Here is a 10749-nt window from a genome sequence, read left to right on the forward strand (position 1 = left end):
GCCGTACCGTGCCGTACCATGCAGTGGAAAAGCGCCAATAGCAGGCTCTGACTTTCAGTTTATTTTTTTAAATGTCTCATTTCACTCAAGAAATATTACACCATGGATCTCACATTTTGCATTGACTTAAAATTAGGGATGCACCGGGCCCGATACTGAGCTCCTGTACTCGTACTCGTTAAAATGCCCCGATACCAAATGCCGATACCGCAATGAATATAACGTTAAACATTCAGTTTTAACGCCTGTATAGCTGATGTGCGCGAGCTGATAAGCAAAGCACGCTGAGTGGATTGAGCGAAAAAATTTAAGTTCAGGTTTGCATGAGCCTGGATGACAGCATGCCCAGGAGACTACAGGCTGTCATTCAGTCTAAGGGTTGCCCGACTAAGTATTGGTAGTTGTGTAAATACTGTCATACTAACAGCTGTCTGAATAATTTTTGGTTGATTGTAATCCATTACATACCTTTCTATCAAAGTTATCTAACATAATCAAGCTGAATTTGTTCTGACAGTTTAACTCTGTCAGTTCTTGTCATATTTTATTACCATTTTCTAAACTATAGTGAATAAACTGTGATAATGTGAGAAATGTTGAAGGTGTCTAAATAAATGTTGGTTTGACTGTATCTATTTGATAAATGAAGTTAACCAACTAACATTATTTATACTCTTTTGGGTTCTGTACCCGATATTTAAAAAAATGTACAAATGCAATACAAATATTGGTATCCGTATCGGTATCGGCAAGTACCAAAAATAAAAGTATCGTAATGGGGCGAGTACTGAAAAAAAGTGGTATCGGTGCATCCCTACTTAAAATGCATATGTATGTTTTCTCAGAGTGAAGAATCAGTAGAGAGGCCCATACAGAATCCTGAGCCTCAGAACGTGGGGGTAAATAAACATAAAAGGGTTTGATGGTGATTTACAATGAAATGCAATTGCTTTGCAGACCAGACATATACATACTTGGCTTTGGAAGTTTAACATAGGGTTGGGCCGATAGATGATGCCATTGTCCATCGCCGATTGCTGACAGACATCACGATGTTAAGCTGACATCGTGTTTAACAGCCTGTTCTCATGTACTGTATGGTCTCATATATAACGCCTCCCATACATGGTTCAGATGGGGGACAGCCTCTCTCCAACACCTGCTACTACAGCAGAAGAAGCTCTGGCCTCCTCCCAGGATGCAGGAGCAGTGGGAGGTCCAGCTAGGGAAGGAGAGGGAGCTGTTGGAGGAGAGGAAACAGCAAGAGATGCTGAAGCCTGGGCAGCTGCATTGCCTCCTGTGAGTTGATTTTCTTTCGTTCACTGCAAAAACAATGTGTCCACCAAAACATGCTATTTCTACAGATTTAGTATCTTAAATTCAATGTGCTGTGTTGTTTGCAGGAGTGGGTTCCTATTATCAGACAAGATCAGATCAGTCAGAGGAAGATGAAGGCCCAGCCTCCTCTGTCTGATGCATATCTTCTTGGGATGCCAGCAAAGCGCAGGAAGGTAAATGTTCAGTTTCGTGCGGCTACTTGTAAACATTGAGATAATGTACACATTTGCTGATGTCTTTGTATTCATTCAGACTGGTTTGTCTCTCCTGAAGCATCACAATAAACAACATTTTTCTTATTGTGTGTCTCCTAGATGGTAAAGAGTGACGGCCCAAAACTGTCACTCACTGAGGCAGTGAGTCAAGCCGCCAAGTCAGCCGGTGTAACACCCATCTCAGCTCCCAACGCCCTACAAGAGGATTTAGAAAAACCAGAACTTCAAGAAGCATACAGTGAACAGGTACCTTGTGTGAAAAGATATTTTCATATGTCTTGAAATAGACATAATAATGTGCAAACATATGTGCTCAAGTTCCTATAACTGGATTTTTGTTCATTATGCATGTCAAGATTGTGAAACACTGATTTGAATCGAGGCAGCAAACTGGATGTTTTATGTCTAAACAGTCTTTATTAAGTTTGATTTAAATTTTTACTTTGACAATTTTAGTACAAGTTTTAATAAAATGTTTTATGTTAATGTCAAATTAAAATGAGCAACTAGCTGAAATAAAGTGTTTCAGTTTTAGTTAACTATAATAACCTTTTTTTGAAGTTCTTAATATATAAATTTTTCAGTATTAGTTACCCATAAACTTTCAATACACACAAAACATGGGGCATTTCCAAAAACATACAAGCCACCATTATTTTATATATTGCATTTATAAAATAGCATAAAATATATATATTATTTAACAAGTATTATTTATGTATATATATATATATATATATAATTTTTTTTTATCAGCTGAAAAACGACATCAAGAAACGAGTAAAGGAGGACCCAGATTACAATTCCAGACGGTTTCCTAACACACATCAAGTATTTTCTCCAGACTCATAACTTTTGTACCTGCCAGCTTACATGTGTTCACCTCAGCCCTGTTCCTTTTGTGGGGTATGTGTTTTATTTGCACAGTTATGTATTGTCAGATGACTTCACATCCCACATTTCTGTTTATACCTTTTAATTGACTGATTATCTGCTTGCTGATCCTAATCAGCAGATGTGCTGTTGTACGTGTTGATCATGTGTGGCTGGAGGTGCTGAATGTGAGCTACACACTGACCATCTGACAAGTGTCTTGTCCTGGTCAATACAGACACGTGTGTTAGAGCCTGTCTTTAAGCCACCTACCAGCATGCTGTATCAGAACTGTTGTGTTTTTATGATTCAGTCTGATGAATAACAGTGTTCTAACTGAATTCCGAGGAAAGACATGATGAGAACAGGAGAGAACTGATAATGTAGAAAAGCTACATTGCTGCAATGATGCTGTTGTTTAAAGCTTTATTGATTATATAACGTTTTGCCTTGCCTTTCACCTCTCCCATTACTCTGCTATGGCTTTATGATACATTGCAAAAAATAATAAGAACTATGTCATTTGGAACCATGAATGTAAAATGCCTGAGATTAAACAATTTTGCACCGGTTTAGTGCATATATGCGTTATTTTTATTTATTTATACTTTTTTTTGTGTGAGTCAAATCACAGTTCATTTTGTATTCAGTTGTAGAAATTAAGTCATTCAAATTTTTACTTTATTGTCATAGAATAAAATGTACCAAAACAATGCTATTTTTAGAATGTTTTATGAAAGTGTGAATTTCCACCCTTTTGGGATGATTATGGATACTTGAAGGAATAGTTCAGAAAAAAATGAAAATGTGCTCACCCTAAGGTCATTATGTAGATGAGTTTGTTTCTTCATCAGAACAGATCTGAGGGAACTTAGCATTAACTTAGCAGCACTTAAACTTACATCACTTGCTCACCAATGGATCCTCTTATGTAATGGCCTACATCATTTTAAAATTTTCCCGGTCTACTGACATTTGTTATGACATTTGTTATCCGCTGCAAACATTACAATGCTCATGATAAATTTAATTAACACTATAATAAGTAAATCCACTTCACCAGCAAATACGCTACAGCAAATATAGAGCTACTGCAGAAACGGAAGTTTAAAGTCAAAATTCTAAAGATGGTTGCAAACTTTTTTCTCTGACTCATAAGGTCTAGATTTTTGTTGTTTGGGGAGTCATCTGATTTGCTCCAGCTAGTGCTGTTCTGATTGGTGCACAGTATTTTAAAAAGCACGTCATCACCTCCACTGGAGAAAGTTAAATTTTTATAGTGCAGAGTTTGTATGTGTTCGAGACTGTACTGCTTGTTTGAGATAAAAAAATAGTTTGTATCTGAGGAACTGTGTTGGTGTATTTGACCCCTTTGTCTGTTTTATGATACTGACTTTGGATTGCCCTCTCAATTTGTAATCACTATGTAATCATGTCATCTTTGTCATGGGGATTCTCTCTTTAGTGGAACACTAAATCTTAGTCCCAAGTGATAGTGTTCAAAACTGGCAAGGTGTCGTTCAACTTGGCATGGTGTTCCCAGAGACGTGCTAAAAGAGTATAAAAGTGTGCCCCAGGTTATAAGATTAAAATAAGATAAACCTTTATTTGTCCTTTTATACCTTTATAAATTTCCATGCTACAGCAGCAAAAAAGAAGTGCAAATTTAAAACAAATACTCAACAACAACAACAACAATTGCCCCCCTGGCCTTTGTCAATCATGGCCTCCTAATAATCCCCAACCACTTGATTGGCTCTGACTCTCTATCCTCTCCACCTGTAGCTGGTGTGTGGTGAGCGCACTGGCGCCGTTGTCCTGTGGCTGCCGTCGCATCATCCAAGTGGATGCTGCACACTGGTGGTGGTTGAGGAGAGACCCCCCCACATGATTGTAAAGCGCTTTGGATGTACAACAATACACAATAAAGCGCTATATAAATGCATCATTCATTCATTCATTCAACAATAATAATAATTACTCTGTCAAACAAACAAATTGCACTAGGTTATTACAGTTTAAATTATTATTATTGCACAGTTTCACAATTGCCATTGCACAAAATTTAAAGTATTATTATTGCACAATTTAAGAATCAGTATTAGCAATGTGTATTATAGTAATTGACAATGTATTATTATGGTAACTGCCTGGTTCACTGGGAGCAGCTCTGATTGTAAAGTCTAATAGCGGTAAGGAGAAAAGACCTTCGGTATCGCTCCTTCAGACATTTAGGATGTAACAGTCTGTCACTTAAATTAGCTTCTCAGAGATGAGACTGTTTCATACAGTGGGAATCGTTCTCCAACAAGGATGATCGCTTAGCAACCATCCTTCTTTCTCCCACCTCCTGTACTGTGTCCAGGGGCATCCCCAGGACTGAGCTGGCCTTCCTGATCAATTTGTCTAATCTCTTCCTATCTGCAGTATAGATGCTGCTGCACCAGCAGACCACTCCATAGAAGATGGCTGAAGCCACCATAGAGTCAAAAAAGGTCTTTAGTAGGGATCCCTGCACACCGAAAGACCTTAAAGGGTTAGTTCACCCAAAAATGAAAATTAGCCCATGATTTACTCACCCTCAAGGCATCCTAGGTGTATATGACTTTCTTCTTTCAGACGAATGCAGTCGGAGTTATATTAAAAAATGTCTTTTATCTTCCGAGCTTTAGAATGGCACTCAGTGGGTGTTACAGTTCATCAGTCCAAAAGAAGTGAAATTAAGCGCATACATCCATAGTAAAATGTGCTTCACATGGCTCTGGGGGGTGAATAAAGACCCCCTTTAGCGAATCGATGCGTTCTTGTAAGAAACATATCCATTTTTAAAACGTTATAACCACTTTTCTATAGCTTGCGCTAACTGTTGTATGCGGAAGCTGTTCCGGGCGGATTACGTAGGACGTATGCGTAGCGCATGCGCTGGTGAGAATATGCTAGTGTCACGAAAACCAATGTTTGTTTACAGAAGCAAAGTTTACTTTAGCAAAGGAAAACCAGTCTCCTCTTGGCTTATATTGAAATCCTCCAACATTTTTCTTTACAAATCCTCGTTTTGTACTTCTAATTCGTGACCGGTGTTTTGTTTTGTTCTCTCTGCTTCCGTGTTCGTCACTTCTCACCGGCGCATGCGCTACCCATACGTCCAACGTCATCCGCCCGGAATGAACGCGCGTACGACAGCTACAGGAAGTGACAGAAAAGTGTTTATAAGTTTTTAAATATTTATATTTTTATTACAACAATGCATGAATTCGCTACAGAAGGCCTTCATTCACCCCCCGGAGTCGTGTGAGGCACGTTTTACTATGGATGTTATTACTATACGCTTAATTTCACTTCTTTTGGACTGATGAACTGTAACACCCACTGAGTGCCATTCTAAAGCTTGGAAGATCAAAGACACTTTTTAATATAACTCCGACTGGATTCGCCTGAAAGAAGAAAGTCATATACACCTAGGATGCCTTGATGGTGACTAAATCATGGGCTAATTTTCATTTTTGGGTGAACTAACCCTTTAATCTCCTTTAATAAGTTCCTTCTTATAAATTGCATCTGTATTATCTGTCCAGTCCAGTTTGTTGTTCAGATGAATACCCAGGTATTTATAAGTATCCACTCTCTCAATATCCTTTCCCTGGATGTTCACTAGTGATAGTGAAGGGTGTTTGTTCCTATGGAAATCCACCACCAAGCTCTTTGCATTTATCTGGAGGCAGCTCCGTTGGCACCAGTCCACAAAGTCCTGGATCAGTTCTCTGTACTCCTTGTCATCATCCGTGATCAAGCCAACGATGGCAGAGTCATCAGAGAACTTCTGCAGGTGACAGGTTGCTGAGCTGAGCATGAAGTCTGTAGTATAGACAGTGAAAAGGAACGGAGCCAAGACCATTCCCTGTGGAGCTCCTGTGTTGCAAACAACCATGTCAGACTTACAGTCACGAGCCCTCACATACTGTGTTCAGTTTGTGAGGTAATCCAGTAACCAGGTAGAAAGGCGATGGTCCACCCCCATGTACTCCAGCTTATCCCTCAGAAGTGCAGGTTGGATAGTATTAAAAGCACTAGAGAAGTCAAAAAACATGACTCTCACTGTGCTCCCAGTCTTTTCCAGGTGTGAAAGAGCCCTATTAAGGAGGAAGATGACAGCATCTTCAACTCCTATACCTGGCTGGTAGGCAAACTGAAGTGGGTCCTTTAATGGGCTCACCAGAGGTCGGAGATTATAGCACCAACCTCTCCAACGTCTTCATCAGGTGTGAGGTCAACGCTACCGGTCTATAGTCACCAAAGTCTTTTGGGCAAGACGTCTTTGGTACAGGCACCACGCCATAAATTAGATGTTTTATGAAGAGATGTGTTATGGATAGGCTGTGAGCTGAGAGCAGTGTAGAGAGAGGTAGGGCTGGAGCAACTTGCTGTGGGAGCAGAGAATGGGGGTTGCAGTAGAGGGGACTGGGTGGGGGCCGGGGAGGGTAGCTGGTCAAATCTATTTAAAAATAGGTTCAGGTCATTCACCCACTTCTGGTCACCCTCAGCTTGAGAGCTGGGCTCCGTATGACCAGTGATGGTTTTGAGCCCTTTCCACACACTGCTGGCATTGTTCTGCTGCAGTTGATCCTCCATCTTCCTCCTGTAGCATGCCTTTCCTTCCCTGATCTTCTTCCTTAGTACTCTCTGAACAGTTTTCAGTCCCTCCTTGTTTCCTGATCTAAAACCCTCTTCTTCTCCTTAAGAAGAGCCTTTATATCAGGATTGTACCATGGCTTGTTATTGGGAAAACACTGTACAGTCCTTCTCCACACAAAAATACAGTACAGTATTCTCCACACAAAAGTTATTATAATCCGTAATGCAGTCTGTTAAATTGTCAATATCCTCCCCATGTGGATTACACAATTCCTCCCACACAGTTGTATCAAAACAGTCTTTCAAAGCCTCACTGGTCTCATCAGACCATGTCCTCACTGTGCGAGAGACAGCTGGTTGCCTGCATACAAGGGGTTTGTACACAGGCAGGAGATGAACCAGGTTGTGATCCGATCTTCCTAAGGGGGGAAGGGGTGCTGAGGTATAAGCCTCCTTGAAATTGGCAAAAAATAAGTCCAGCAGTATTTTATTGTCTCTGGTATAACATAAAACATACTGGGTGAATGTGGGAAGAGTGGAGGACGGCGGGGCATGATTAAAATCTCCAGAGATACAGTAATGAGAAGAGCATTAGGGCTCCGTGTCAGCAGTCTGTTAACAACCGAATGCAAAACATTGCATGCCGATTCACCATCAGCAGAGGGGGGAATATATGCAACTATCGCAATAACATGCGAAAATTCCCTGGGCAGATAGTACGGTCTCATGCTAACGGTTAACAGCTCAATGTCGTTACAGCAGATCTGCTCTTTAACTGTGATGTGACTAGGTTTACACCATCTGTTAATCACAAATACTGCCAGCCCTCCTCCCTTTCTCTTACTGCTCGTGCTCGCCATCGTTATGTCCGCACGTTATAGCTGAAATCAGAGCTGCTAGCTCGTCCATCTTGTTGGGTAGAGATCTCACATTCCCCATGACGATGGACAGGAGAGCTGGTCTATAACGTCTCTTTTTGGCCCGACACAGAGCACCAGCTCAGTTCCCACGTTCTTTCCTCCTCAGCTCACAGGGGGCATCTGGCCTTTCCTGGAATAACGACGCAGTATTGCGGAATGCTAACAGCTGATCCCTGGTGTAAACAATGGGGCCGCAGCCGTGAACAGGGTTCACAGGCTTGATCGTGAACGTTGCTAACTCAGTTAGTTGGATTTGATTGTTGATGATTTGGCATGATCTTGGATTGGTTGGTTCTTCGAAGCTCATTCCGGAGTTGCTGTCATAGCAACAGGTTCTTAAGCTTAAACCTGCTCGGGAGCAGGCTTATTTCATGTAAACAGGATTAGATCACATCTTTGTAAGCAGAACTGATACTTAAAATCTGTCCCAGCCACTGCTACTTTATTAGAAGAGTACCTTACTGATCCAGGGACAGTAATTTACGATAATAATAATAAAAAAATTAATACAAAACTTTTTGTAATGTTGTGTAGTCATCATCTATAACACTATAGACACAGCCAGGTTTACTCATTGAAAAATGTATTCGTGATGAAATAATTATTTTATAATTGTATTGGAGTCTTACACACATGCTATACAGTTAATCTGAGCCGTGCATTAATTTGAGTGCTGACAGCTATTATGGGAGTGGCTTGATGGAGCGCAGGAGATGCAGATAATATGATTTGCTAATTACAACACTGAAATAAAAATGTAAAGCCTGTACAAATACTAGAAATCATGAATATAAATAATTGGGAGTCATTTAAAAAAAATGTAATAAAATAAAAACAGTGCACATTTCATTTATCTATTATTATTATGTAGTTTTGTTCGCTTGGCTGTTTCCAGAAATTTGTCAAGTTTTTTCGTCAGGTGTCTTTTTTAATTATATGGTGTCATTACGTTGCTGTCTTGCCACCAGCCAATCGCTGCTTTGCTGATCGTGGTTTCGAGTATCGATACATCTGCCCTTTTCGGGAACACGAGAATGCGCACTAATCTTAGACAATCTAATCTAGATATTTTAATCAAATCCGTGTGGTAGTTCCTGTTTTTTCTATGTTTTTTACTCTTGAAGTCTTGGGGTTTTGATGCCAGAAAAATATACTTATTTTAGAGATAATTCAGTCAAGAGTCTCTGCAGAGAATCTCCAGAATCTTTTTCTGTACCCTCTTTTATACAGTTTTTCTCTAGGCGTGTTCAATACATTTCATACATATTTGTTATGGGACCACGATGCAGTCAGGAGGCCTTAATTTTATGTTCCGTGAAAGTAAGGGCCCCATCATATGCTTCACCATATGTCTGCACATTCCATTCTCATACAAATTTCTATACATGTCATCTCAGATGTATTAAGCGAGGTACGAAGAACGGACCCCAGTTCTCAAACATGACTGTACCAAAGTCCAAAAAAGTAGAAAAAGCAGAACAAACTCAGTGATTTTGATGTCCATAGTGCACACAAACATACATTCAAAAATAAAAATACAAAGTGCCAAAAGAAATACAAAAATAAATATAGCTGCAAGCAGCGATGATGGGCCCAAGCCATCAGCGCAAACGCCACCCCGTAGGCATCAGGAAAATGGTGCCCAGCAGGCACATGCATTCACAGTAACCCTCTGACAGGCTGGTTTTAAGGGATACAGCAACTAAAGGGTTAATCCAAACCATCAAGACTGTAAAACACACACACACACACAAACACACACAAACAACAATATATAAAACTTTGGTAACATTTTACAATAAGGTTTCAGTTGTCAACATTATATTAATTAACATGAACAATAATTATATAGCATTTAATAATGCTAGGTAATATTAACTTCAAAACTAAAACATTTTTATCATTTAAAGTTTTATCTGTTAACATTAGTGTAACAACGTTTGTAGATCGGGAAGGAGGAGGCGGGAACCGGCGAACGTTCAAACAAAACTTTAATAATAAAATAAACACAAAATAGCACAAACAGAACCAAAACACAAAATAAAATCCAGGCCTGGTCCTCTCTCGTCCAACACTGTCGTCACTCCTCCTTTTATCCTTCCGGAGCTCCTCCGTGGGACTCGAGGCCGGTGAGTGGCGCAGGTGTCGCGCATTAGCATTTACTCCACCGGCCTCGCTCCGTTCCCATGGCTCTCGGCCCCACCCCTCTCATCACAATTAGTTAATGCAATGTGAATTAACATGAACATTTTGATTAACATCAACAACCATTAATAAATGCTGTAAAAATATATTGTTCATTGATAGTTCTTGTCAGTTAATGCATTTAACAATGTTAACAAATGAGACATTATTGTATTGTTACCAAACCTTTAATTATTCATAAGCATTTTTTAACAATTTTATTGATCTATAAGCATTTGTGAAATATTTTTGCCTGCATTACAGCTTAGTCTTCATCTGTGAGCTTAACTGTTTGACAGTTTTTCATTTTCTGTCACTCCCCTGAGCAATTTAAATATATGAAACTAAGCATGTTTCATACGAATGACTTGTTCTCTATATGTAAAACGTTTTGAAGAGTTTGGATAATGCACTTTAAAGATAATAAAATTCAGAATTCAAAAAGATAAAAAAATTCAAAAGATAATAAAATTCAGATGAATGTCATGTCACAGGATGTCATAGGTCAGTATCAAATGAGTCAAATTATTATTTGCAGCACAAAAATGTATAAGTCCACGTGTTTGTATCTTTAGATCTTTTTATGT

At 39.5% G+C, this 10749-nt stretch overlaps 1 protein-coding gene across 4 annotated transcripts in view; it reads left to right on the forward strand.

Moving 5' to 3' along the window:
• The window catches only part of LOC107704762 (large proline-rich protein BAG6-like), a 16464-nt gene extending 13261 nt beyond the window's left edge, over positions 1–3203 (forward strand). For all 4 annotated transcript variants that reach the window (XM_016507765.1, XM_016507764.1, XM_016507762.1 and 1 more), the window contains exons 21-25: positions 846–899; positions 1135–1299; positions 1404–1511; positions 1653–1799; positions 2310–3203. In XM_016507765.1, the coding sequence (XP_016363251.1) occupies positions 846–899; positions 1135–1299; positions 1404–1511; positions 1653–1799; positions 2310–2405 (570 nt within the window). In that variant the 3' untranslated portion in view covers positions 2406–3203. The remainder of the gene's footprint in view (positions 1–845; positions 900–1134; positions 1300–1403; positions 1512–1652; positions 1800–2309) is intronic.
• Positions 3204–10749: the final 7546 nt, after the last annotated feature.

This window comes from Sinocyclocheilus anshuiensis, unplaced genomic scaffold (assembly GCF_001515605.1).
Source record: "Sinocyclocheilus anshuiensis isolate Anshui unplaced genomic scaffold, SAMN03320099.WGS_v1.1 scaffold758, whole genome shotgun sequence".
NCBI lineage: Eukaryota > Metazoa > Chordata > Actinopteri > Cypriniformes > Cyprinidae > Sinocyclocheilus > Sinocyclocheilus anshuiensis.